The 12,500-nt window shown below is 42.5% G+C and overlaps 2 protein-coding genes across 2 annotated transcripts in view; one reads left to right on the top strand and one right to left on the bottom strand.

Annotated features, from left to right (window-relative positions):
• The window catches only part of LOC137804810 (NLR family CARD domain-containing protein 3-like), a 13,348-nt gene extending 8,745 nt beyond the window's left edge, over positions 1-4,603 (top strand). The window contains exons 8-11 of the mRNA XM_068604206.1: positions 499-675; positions 1,695-1,868; positions 3,043-3,216; positions 3,816-4,603. Of these exons, the coding sequence (XP_068460307.1) occupies positions 499-675; positions 1,695-1,868; positions 3,043-3,216; positions 3,816-3,825 (535 nt within the window). The 3' untranslated portion in view covers positions 3,826-4,603. The remainder of the gene's footprint in view (positions 1-498; positions 676-1,694; positions 1,869-3,042; positions 3,217-3,815) is intronic.
• An 801-nt stretch (positions 4,604-5,404) lies between these two features.
• The window catches only part of LOC137804816 (complexin-2), a 10,936-nt gene continuing 3,840 nt past the window's right edge, over positions 5,405-12,500 (bottom strand). The window contains exons 2-3 of the mRNA XM_068604214.1: positions 11,043-11,218; positions 5,405-10,334 (exon numbers count right to left, since the gene is read on the bottom strand). Of these exons, the coding sequence (XP_068460315.1) occupies positions 10,137-10,334; positions 11,043-11,218 (374 nt within the window). The 3' untranslated portion in view covers positions 5,405-10,136. The remainder of the gene's footprint in view (positions 10,335-11,042; positions 11,219-12,500) is intronic.

The raw sequence follows: 12,500 nt of genomic DNA, 5'->3' as shown, positions 1-12,500 counted from the left end.
TGTGATCACCCCTTTACCGGCTGCCTCTCCGGACTTGTAGACGTGTCTTTGCACCGTTGCTGCAAATCTTCGCTTACGTATGTGAACCCCATTTCTAACCTGCCTGTGGTTACTTCTGGTGCTACATAGCTCCGCCCTCTTTCCTCTCTGAGCCAGATTGTCTGTTAAAAGGTGAATTAAAAAAAATATGTAAAATTGAGAAAAATTCGTGAGACCCTGAAGGTTTAAAGGATCAACATGGTCCTGGTCCTGTAGCTCCAGACTGAGAGCAGCAGCATGGTCTTCATCTGTGTGGACATCAACAGCTGGATGAGTGTTGTGCTGACATGTGACGATGTCTGTAGAAGGCTGACATGATGATGATGATCCACAAGAACACAATGACAAAGAGGAAAGCTCATTGATGAGGACATCGTCATGTTGAGCTACACATTTAGACCTCAACTCATCTGATGGATTATGAAGGATTCTGATCTTCATCTTTTATTCTTTATTCAGGTTGGAGAGGTGCATGTTGTCAGAGATCAGCTGTTCTTCTCTGGCCTCAGCTCTGAAGTCCAACCCCTCCAGTCTGAGAGAACTGGACCTGAGTGACAACAACGACCTGAAGGATTCAGGAGTGAAGCTGCTGTCTGCTGGACTGGAGAGTCCTCTCTGGAGGCTGAAGACTCTGAGGTCAGTTCACTGACTCTGTTACTGGTATAGATATTATATGTTTATTTAATAATTCAACCTAATTCATGTGAAAACATAACTTAAATCCATTAAGTTGAATATTTGTTTTTGTTCATATTTCATGTTTCTTGAACTAAATGTAGTCTGCAGTCACAAAGACTTGTTTCTTAAAGAAACTGTAGATAATATCCTCTGTTAGTTATTTAAGTAAATTATTGTTTATAATTTTTGTTTAATGGTCAAATCTGTAAACAGAAGATCTTCTGAATTAATATTAGTTTAATATTTAAAATGTTTACTTGAAGAAGTACAAATATTTCTTTTCTGTTTATTTAAATGTTTCCACAAATATTGTCTGATCATTGATATTAATCTTTAAGAACACACATAGAGATCAAGTCATAACTGTTATAATGTTAATTTTTCATTCCCATTTTATCTCAGTCCCTCTCTCATTCTGATGAAAGTAGTGACAGACAACACTTCTACTCAAAAAACCATGATACAAAATGTAGTATTAGACATTTGTTTCCATTTCATTCATATATTCTATTGCTTGTGTGAACCTAAGACCTTTGGTAAACCAATTTCCATCACCAAAACACTTCGTTCACAAGAATAAAGTTATGTTTTCACAAGAGATGTGAAGAATTTCAAAAATCAAGATTACATTTTTCAGCTTTATGGCCATATTATCACTTTACACTTGTGCATTATGACAATGGTGCCTCATTATACAAAGAGCTGAGATTGTTCTGCAGTTTTTGGTCCTGTAGCTCCAGACTGAGAGCAGCAGCATGGTCTTCATCTGTGTGGACATCAACATCTGGATGAGTGTTGTGCTGACATGTGATGATGTCTGTAGAAGGCTGACATGATGATGATGATCCACAAGAACACAATGACAAAGAGGAAAGCTCATTGATGAGGACATCGTCATGTTGAGCTACACATTGAAACCTCAACTCATCTGATCGATTATGAAGGATTCTGATCTTCATCTTTTATTCTTTATTCAGTTTGAGATGGTGCGGCTTGTCAGAGATCAGCTGTTCTTCTCTGGCCGCAGCTCTGAAGTCCAACCCCTCCAGTCTGAGAGAACTGGACCTGAGTCACAACAAGCTGAAGGATTCAGGAGTGAAGCTGCTGTCTGCTGGACTGGAAAGTCCTCACTGCAGACTGGAGACTCTGAGGCCAGTTCACTGACTCTGTTACTGTTATAGATATTATATGTTTATTTAATAATGCAACCTAATTCATGTGAAAACATAACTTAAATCCATTGAGTTTAATATTTATTTTTGTTCATATTTTATGTTTCTTGAACAAAATGTAGTCTGCAGAAGATCCTCTGAACTAATATTAGTTTCATGTTTAAAACGTTTGAAGAAGTAGAAATATTTCTTTGGTTTCTGTTCATTTAAATATTTACACAAATACTGTGTGAATATTGATATTAATCTTTAAGAACACACATAGAGATCAAGTCATAACTATTGTAATGTTCATTTGTCATTCCCATTTTATCTCAGTCCCTCTCTCATTCTGATGAAAGTAGTGACAGACAACGTTTCTACTCAAAAAACCATGATACAAAATGTAGTATTAGACATTTGTTTCCATGACTATAGCATTTCATTCATATATTCTATTGCTTCTGTGAACCTAAGACCTTTGGTAAACCAATTTCCATCACCAAAGCACTTCTTCCACATGAGTAAAGTTATGTTTTCACAAGAGATGTGAAGAATTTAAAAAATGGAGATTACATTTTTCAGCTTTATGGCCATATTATCACTTTACACTTGTGCATTATGACAATGGTGCCTCATTATACAGAAAGCTGAGATTGTTCTGCAATTGTTGATGTAACACACGTGTCAAGTTTCTGTTTTCTGACCTGGTGCAGTTTCCCCACTTGAAAGGCATCAACCCATCTATCCAGATTCCAACTGGATTCGACTCCAATGACAAAACTACTTTCCCTTTTTTATTTCTCCTTTTATTCTTGAGTTCAGCTCATCAAGACATTCCAGTCGTTCCGCTTCAATGAAGCGAGCTCCATTCAAGCAAAGCTCCATATGACAAGAGAGCTGAAAACCCTTTAAGCCGAAAAACAGAAAAACACACATTTCAATACGCCAGAAAAAACTTCTTTTTTTAACTTTTGATATCTTTTTATATAAAATAAATCATGTTTTACTTCACAACATGGGTTTATATCACATATGCAAGTGCCTTTTAAAAGGTGAGTTCAAGAAATTTTGTAAAATTGAGAAGAAAAAGGCGTTGAGCTACACTTTTAAACCTCAACTCATCTGATGGATTATGAAGGATTCTGATCTTCATCTTTTATTCTTTATTCAGGTTGAAGAACTGCATGTTGTCAGAGATCAGCTGTTCTTCTCTGGCCTCAGCTCTGAAGTCCAACCCCTCCAGTCTGAGAGAACTGGATCTGAGGAACAACGACCTGAAGGCTTCAGATGTGAAGCTGCTGTCTGCTGGACTGGATGATCCTCTCTGGAGACTGGAGACTCTGAGGTCAGTAGAGGGTCAGAGTCGGTCCATGCTGGTTCCAGCAGGATTGAACTCAACACAGATCCAGTATTTCCTGTAGACGGGCTTCAGGATGAGCCAGAAGCTTGTTGTGATCATGTGTGTGAGTTGATGTGAAGTCTGTTGTTGTGTTCAAGTGTGCAGGAAATCCCGCTGCTTACCAGCTAACAGCATCTCACATGTCCAGAGACAGAGGTCCTCACTCATCCATCTGATCTCATCTCTCAGTGGAGTGTTTCTAAGGAGATGAGACATTCACGTGTCACTGAGACTGTGGTTTTTATCAGCTCTGAGCCCTCACGGCAGTGACTCCATCACTACAGAGAGCAGTGAACGCCTCTCTGTTTCTGTCATGATGCGTTCAGGGTCCTCAGCTCTTTGTGTCCACTGTGTACTTGTGAAAGCTGCAGAGGGAACAGACCTGATGTCCAGAGAGTCTGCAGGTGTGAGAGCTCGGAGCTCAGAGTGTTCCCTCCAACGCAGTCACATGAGAGCTGAAAGGACTCAATCCTGCTGCTCTTTCTACTGGATGATGAAGGGAGTCTCTGGAGACACTGATCCATCTCTTCTTCTTCTCTCCTCAGGTGGGACTGAGTGCACCATCATCTCTGTGTTCCTCTGGACCTTCCTCATGGTCCTGATCATCAGATCCTGGACTTAGTTTGGTCCGTTGGTTCCTTCATGTGTTCTGACCCCAAAGTGTGAGATGAGCAGTGTCCAGGCAGCGCTGCCGCTCCCATAAGGCTCACTACGCGCTGTGCGTAGGGCACCAGGCCCGGAGGGAGGCACCAAAAAATATGCAACAAAAAATCCTCATAGTTATAATAATTATAATGCTGATATGTTTTTAAATATAAATATTAGGCACCTTTTAGTCATGTGTATATCACAAAACAGGCAGAACAAGAGATATATTTAATTATTTAATGGCTCTCTCAAAAATGATGTCTTTGTTTTATTTTGATTATTTGGTCAAAGAGAATTTTGCACTTTACATGAATGTGTGTTTTAGCTGTTGTGACTTTTCGTCCTCTAAATCTTTCTTTTATTTAAATAGATTGACTAATAGATTGACTACATGTTTGTACATATTATTTAATGTAATGTATGTGTTTAGTGAAGAAAAGTTTGCACTTTCAAATGTACAGTGTGTGTTAGTTTAGTGTTAATGAACTTTTAAACTGGCAAAAAAAATAAAAATCTATATCTGGTATAACAGCGCCATCTATAGGCCAAAACATGCAACAGCATCGTAACGTAAAAATAAAAGGCCACAAACTTGCTTTCTGTTGCAGCGCCTCCATGTGGCCATAAAACTATTAAACGTTCAACTTCTGCATCATCAGCTTTTTATGTCTTTGTGTTCAAAGTGATTTCCTTAGTTTTACAAACTAAAATCAAAATGTAAAATTGTTGTTAAAATATTAAAATGAAGGACTTTTGTAGCAAAAAAACTGTCTTAATTTTACAGAATGTAATTATTTCACAGTATTAATATATACTCATGCCTGCTGCAGTAGTCCAGGATTCACAGTAAACTCTACACGGTTACTGTGATGGCAAGTACAGTATTTTGATACTACTGTAATACCAATGACGGTACTGTGACTATTACTGTAAACATTACTACAGTATTACGTGGGGTTATGTGATTCATTTTACAGTAAGCATGCTGTGGAATATACTACAGCAACTTGTAATGGCTGCCAGCTAGTTGCAGAACGTTCTACAGTATTCTTGTAGCGTTCTCTTCCTGCAACACGTCGGCAGCTTCCTCTCTGCTGACTCTGAGACTTATGACTTCCTGCGTTCAATGTGTTACTGACGTCCGTCTGTGTGTGAACTTTATCTTGCTGGACCAAAACTAATCTCTCAGGTTCTGGTCATGTGACCAGGAGAGTAAACTGAAGCTGAACTACATTTCCCATGAGCATTTGCAGGAAGAAGTTGCGTCAACGCCTTGTGGCTAGAAGCTAATGTAGCTAACAATTCACTGACTTTACTTGTGTTAACGTTCATGACAGATTAAAGATTAAAGATTATATGAATCACGTTCATTCTGTGGTTGAATAAAAATGTCATGTTGAAAAATCAATCATTGTATAAAAAATGTATAAAAAGTCACAGTATATCATTTCAGATTCATGCAAAACAGAATAATAAGACAGGTAGCTTTTTATAAACCTCTTTTATTAGTGCTATGCATTTAATAAAAAAAAGATTAAATTCCATTGATGAGAGTTTTACAGTGATTGGGCTCCACATCGAGTATATGACATGCAATTAAGGAACAAATAGCACAATAACTCATATTTTACATTCCTCTGCACCCTGAAATGATTTCACCCTGAATTATAAAGAAAGACTCTCGATTCAAATGTAGGAACTTTAAGAAACATCCATTCCTTTTTTCCAAGTTCTGAATCCCTTTTTAATCCTTTCCACTGTACAACACTCGTAGGACTCCAGCGACAACACCGTCACGTCGTCTGCAAACATTTGAATATCGCCAATCGCGTTGGTTGGCACAAAAGGCCAAATTAAAGGGAACGCTGCCGGTATCGAACCGAAGCTCGTACCTTTCAACTTTACCGTTCAGAGGGCTGGCGGACAGTAAAAAAAATACAGGTAGTTTGTAGTTTGACTCCTCGGAGGCCAAACGTGTGTTTAGTGTAACGTGTCAGCGTGTTCTAGTGCAAATGCCAAAAAGACTGGAATGTATTTAAAGAGTCTGTCTTCACGGCACAAGACCTCGTTATCAAGACCACCGGAGGGAGCGTCCACCAGCGAGCGTCCACCACAGAGCTTCTACTGGAGGGAGCGTCCACCAGAGGGAGCGTCCACCAGAGGGAGCAACCACCAGAGAGCGTCCACCAGAGGGAGCAACCACCAGAGAGCGTCCACCAGAGGGAGCAACCACCAGAGAGCGTCCACCAGAGAGCTTCTACTGGAGGGAGCGTCCACCAGAGAGCTTCTACTGGAGGGAGCGTCCACCAGAGGGAGCAACCACCAGAGAGCGTCCACTGGAGGGAGCGTCCACTGGAGAGCTTCTACTGGAGAGCGTCCACCAGAGAGCGTCCACTGGAGGGAGCGTCCACTGGAGAGCTTCTACTGGAGAGCGTCCACTGGAGGGAGCGTCCACTGGAGAGCTTCTACTGGAGAGCGTCCACCAGAGAGCGTCCACTGGAGGGAGCGTCCACCAGAGGGAGCAACCACCAGAGAGCTTCTACTGGAGGGAGCGTCCACCAAAGAGCTTCCACCAGAGAGCGTCCACCGGAGAGCCTTCACCAGAGAGCGTCCACCACAGGTGGCTGTAACTGGGTTTACAGGGTTTACTGGCAGGAGTCAGCAGAGCAGCTCTCACAAGCGTACGTTGAAAATGCGACCGAAAAGACAAAAGTCATGACATCATCATAGTGTTCAACAGTCCAGCCGTGTTACGAGCAACGATACAGTTCAAAGGAAAAAGTTTTCAATCTCCATCTCAAGCACTCGTTTGCATTTCATAAAGTTACATTGAAGAAGTAAACATGTGCTGCACACTGCAGGAATACGGTAGTTTGGTGATGTCATGGGGGAGGGGCTGTTTCTCTGAATCTTTGTGGGCTCCCGACAACAGAAGATGCTTCGACGACCCGGTGTTTCAGCTCCGATCTCCGCGTCTCGTCTGTCCGTCATCAGCCGTTCTACACTCTCGCATCGAGGACCAGAAAGCTCACACGCAGACGACGTGAAAATAGCCCTTTTTTAGGCCGTCACATGACGCGCCGTCTCAGACGAGTCCCACTGAGAGACGACTCCACACTGACGACGATCGAATGGAGTTTCAATGAACCGGTGCAGCCAGTCCAGGATCCATGTTGACTCGTCATAAGAGTCCACTGGAATCCAAATGGAGTTTTTTAGACTGTATCAATTATTATTAATCTTCTGAAAGTGTTTAATATTGAAGCCTCAAAACAAAGCGAAAGGGAAACAGGTTTTGTTGCGCATTACGTTTGTTTTTCGACGAACAACAAATACGCAAACGATGGATTCTCATCCGGGAGACGAGTTCCTGTCCGACGGGAAGCCGAACGGCAGCATGCACCGGTTCTAACGCTCGATCTGATACCGTAGTCCAGGAGAACCACGGTTCCTGAATGTTTACATGTATTAGAACGTCATTTTCATGCGACGAGGTTGAATATTGATGATTTAGTATTCATCTGTTTTACATCAACAAAATCAGTATTCGGGCTGAAAACTGACTCCTTTCAGTATTTTGTCTTGTGTGAAGAGTTCTACTACTACTACTACTACTACTACTACTACTACTACTACTACTACTACTACTACTACTACTACTACTAGTACTACTAGTACAAGAAACAACCCATCTCTCTGGATCCAACTCACATGGTTCTGTTGCCTGGAGACGCAGAAACAGGAAACAGGAAACAGTCGAGTGTATTTGTCTTCTGACATTTGGCGTCTTCTCTTCTCCAGTAAACATTTGCATGCTCAACATTAAAGGAATGTGTGAAGTTTCATTCTTTGAAGACGTGGCAGCTTCTGCCTGTGCAGATAATAGTTATAATTATAGAAACCAGGACTATATGAGTCCAGGACACACACATATAAACACACACACACACACACACACAATGACAGTACACACGTTTTACAAAGATTTTCTTGGCGTATACATTCGTATACATGTTTAAAGATACAAGAAGGTGAGGCTCTACAAACATATATCATTTTCTTTTCTAATTGTCAGACGAAACAAACATGAAACCTTCGATGGAATGTTGTCTTTTATCATTTGAAGTAATTAATTATTGCGATCTAAACAATATGGCTTCGTCTAGTGAACAGTCCTATCTGAGCGAGAGAAGGAAACAAAGGGAACGTTTCTTTAGTGCTCATGATAATTTCATCCGTATTTATATTAATCCTTAAAGTTACAAACTTGTGGAAACGAAGATGATTCAGGAATAACCCTCATGCTCTGTTCTATGAATCAATAAATGCCTTCATATTTAGGTCGCTCCTTCCCATAGAGATGGATTATGTTTAATCAGAAGGATGTTTGGTTGGTCTGTAGATGAACTGGCCTCTAAATAAGCCGTTTAAAGTGACATCATCACTTTTATACTTCCTACTTTTAGTTTCAGGGGTCTTTGGGATCTGTGCTGTGAACGTCTACGCAACGAAAGAAATCTGAAGATGTCGCCAGCATTTCTTTGGTCTCCATGTTGACGAGCTTCCGCTTTAAAGGGTTTTTTTTAAAGGGTTTTTTTTAAAGGAAACGCTAAGCTGCAACGGGAATGAAGTCCAATAAATAAAAAAAGTCAGACGTTTGCATTCACGTGAGACGAAGAAACAAAGACAAGAAGAGAATAAAGAACCCAATTTTAACCAATCAGAGAGGACGTGACAGGAAGTAGCTCCTCCCATTGTCATCCAGCTGCCCATGCTTTGATTGTCTTCATGGAGACGCAGACTGATAAACCATCAGGACTTTCAGCTTTTTTATTGTTAAAAATGGGATTCAATCGATGAGAAAAGAATCTTGTTTGTTTGCACGGATGAAATCTGGATTGAATAAACAGCTTTGACAGAAAATCCAAGGTTCTCGACACGGTGAAGACCCTCAGACATCTCTAGACCTTCAGGCGTCACTAGACCCTTAGACGTCTTTAAACCTTCTAACGTCTCAAGACCTTCAGATGTCTATAGACCTTCGTCTCTAGACCTTCAGACGTCTCAAGACCTTCGGACGGCTCAAGACCTTCAGACCGGCCGTCTCTAGAACTACGGGCGTCTCTAGAACTTTGCATGTGTCTAGATCTTCAGACGTCTTCAGACCTTCAGACGACTCTAGACCTTCAGATGTCTATAGACCTTCAGACATCTCTAGACCTTCAGACGACTCTAGACCTTCAGATGTCTATAGACCTTCAGACATCTCTAGACCTTCAGACGACTCAAGACCTTCAGATGACTCTAAGACCTTCAGACGACTCTAGAGCTTCGTCTCTAGGCTTTCTGATGTCTCTGGACCTTCAGACGTCTCAAGACCTTCGGACGTCTCAAGACCTTCAGACATCTCTAGACCTTCAGACGATTCTAGACCTTCAGACGACTCTAGACCTTCAGATGTCTATAGACCTTCAGACATCTCTAGACCTTCAGACGATTCTAGACCTTCAGACGACTCTAGACCTTCAGATGTCTATAGACCTTCAGACATCTCTAGACCTTCAGACGTCTCTAGACCTTCGTCTCTAGGCTTTCAGATGTCTCTGGACCTTCAGACATCTCAAGATCTTCGGACGTCTCAAGACAAAAGGTATCTAGATGAGGCGTTTCTTGACCTTCAGACGTCCAACTAGCCGGCGGTCGAGCTCGAGTAACTCTAAAGGAAATAAAACATTTTCTTCCTTTAAGCCTTGAAGGCAACACAGAGTTATGTTGGTCGTGTGTTTGATTTGATAACTCTGGATAAATAACTGTTTGTACCAGAGACGTTATCAGAAAGGTGTCGTTGAAGTTTCCTCTGCTGGAAGAGGACCAATGAAGGCACATGTCAGAGACACTCAAACGCAGATTCACGTGTTAATATGAATATAAAGACGGAGGTTCATATAAGTAGAAAACACGACATGCTCCGTGTACTGTCCCCTTAAGGATCACTGTCCACTACGGGAACGCAGCCGCTGAGTACAAAAGAACGTAAAGAAGAACGTAAAGAAGAACGTAAAGAAGAACGTAAAGAAGAACGGCAGTGAGACGCCTCCTCCTCCCTCCCCCAACCCACATCTACTCTCAAACCCCGCCTCCTTACAAATACCCCCCCCTTTCCCTCACCGGATCAGATCCAGACCCGACCCCGGACTTGAGGGTCCGTTTGTGGTGCTTTACTTCTTGAACATGTCCTGCAGCGGTCCGGGCAGGAACTTGAGGACGGTGTCCAGGATGCTGTCCTCGTCCTCCTCGTCCTCGTCACCGCAGCCTCGAGGAATCGCCTTCTTTGGACGCGTCAGAGAACCTTCACAGGCCTGCTCCATTGCCGCCTTCTCCTCCGCCTCTTTCTCCTCCTTCTTCTTCAGCCCATACTGAGGGGTGACACAACGCGGGACAATGAGGACATACAGGGAGACAATGAGGACAGAGGAGATGCAGGGAGACAATGAGGACAGAGGACATGCAGAGAGACAATGAGGACAGAGGAGATGCAGGGAGACAATGAGGACAGAGGAGATGCAGGGACACAATGAGGACAGAGGAGATGCAGGGACACAATGAGGACAGAGGAGATGTAGGGAGACAATGAGGACAGAGGACATGCAGAGAGACAATGAGGACAGAGGAGATGTAGGGAGACAATTAGGACAGAGGACATGCAGAGAGACAATGAGGACAGAGGACATGCAGAGAGACAATGAGGAAAAGATGAATATTAATAGTTTAGCAGATGTAAATCCCTGCTGGTCCAAAGAGATCCTTCAGCTCCTCTTATTTAAAATCGAAACGTTATTAGAATCTCAATATGTACTGAACAGGAGCTAACTAGCTAGAGACCAAGAGGAGACCTAGAGGAGACCTAGAGGACGCGAAAAGAAAACAAAGAGGAGACGAAAATGAGACAAAGAGGAGAGGAAGAGGACATATATGAGGAGACGAAGAGAAGACCAAGAGGACACAAAGAAAAGACCAAGAGAAGACTAAAAGGAGACGAGAAGAAGACCTAGAGGAGACTAAAAGGAGACCAAGAGGAGACCTAGAGGAGACCAAGAGTCACGAAGTCAAAGCGTTACTCAAACCTTGTCCCTGATGGTCTGCCGTACTTTCTCCCTCTCGGCCTCCATGCGGGCGTGCTTGGCCTTCCTCTCTTCGTCCTGCTGCCTCAGCGCCTCCTGCCGCTCCTCCTCCTTCTTGGCTGCATCGGGGTCCTTCTCCTCCTCCCCCCCCAGCATCTTGCCCATGTCCTTGGTGGCTCCTGAACAGAGGAGAGAGACACGGAGGTAAACATGTGCCGTCTGAATGAAACCCCGTGTGGCGTTGGGGGATTTCCCGAAGACCCTGAAGGCATCTCGGAAAACCTGAGCCAGCTGGAGGAACTTCAGGGACCCGCTGAGACAGGAAGTCACACTCTGGTGTCGTCCATCTGGTTACACTTCCTGTCCGTCCTCATCCAGGTGCCTCCCTGTTTCTATTCGGAGGGAAATCTCTGGATAACTTTCTGTCAAGTGACAGGAAGAGGGCGCTGTTGTTCTAATATTTCAAAGTAAAAGTCCTTTATAAAACAATAACATTGTATTTTAGTTTTTGTTGCTTTTTACGCTTTAATATGTGTTACACTTGTTTTGTTCACCTTGCTGCTGTAATCCTGCAAATGTCCCCAATAATAAAGGATGATCTCATCTTATTTTATCTTAATTATTCCAAAAATGAATTGAAAGAAAAATACAAAAAAATTAAACAGACATTATCTGGCTGCTGCTTTGGAAATAAGAGAACTTGAATTTTGAGGATCTTTTTCACTTCTTCAAATATTTTGTAAAAGAGATGATTCATAATTTACAGGTAAATTCACAATTAAAATATCAAAGGTCACCAACTAAGTCAAGGTCACAGGTGATTATTGACTTCTCATTGATGGTGTGCATGAAGCAGAATCGGGTGTTTGAGGTTCCATCTGCACTTCCACGCCTCCTGAAACGGGTTTCCTCTTTATCGGCGACCGAAGCTGCTTCCAAGACGTGGAAGCGACTCGCTCCGTCTGATCGATACTGAACAGAGGACCACCTGAGCATGTGTGAATTATGGATCCTCCAGACGAAAGAAGACTTCATCTGGGTATTGATCTTCCTCTCAGGGGCCGGTGGGAGGAGAGCCTGGCTTCCTTTAGCCAGAGCCAGAACTAAAAAGACTGAAAGTGTTTCACCACTGAGGAGATTATGCAAAGAAAAATAAAGGAGAGAAAACAACAGACAGCTGAGTGTTCCAGAGATTAGATTATTAGATTATGTTTTATGATAAATAATAAAATCTGGTTCTGAAGCGTTAAATCAAAACTTTATGTGTTGAAGCTGCATTCTCTCTCCTGACCACCAGGGGGCGACTCCTCTGGTTGTATAGAAGTCTATGCTTCATGTGTTGAAGCTGCATTCTCTCTCCTGACCACCAGGGGGCGACTCCTCTGGTTGTGTAGAAGTCTATGCTTCATGTGTTAAAGCTGCATTCTCTCTCCTGACCACCAGGGGGCGACTCCTCTGGTT

This window comes from Clinocottus analis, unplaced genomic scaffold (assembly GCF_023055335.1).
Source record: "Clinocottus analis isolate CAN_PGR_092001 unplaced genomic scaffold, fCliAna1.0.p SCAF_65, whole genome shotgun sequence".
In the NCBI taxonomy this organism is placed as follows: domain Eukaryota; kingdom Metazoa; phylum Chordata; class Actinopteri; order Perciformes; family Cottidae; genus Clinocottus; species Clinocottus analis.
The sequence above is the reverse complement of the archived record's forward strand: the minus strand, read 5'-3'. Positions and strand labels throughout refer to the sequence as shown.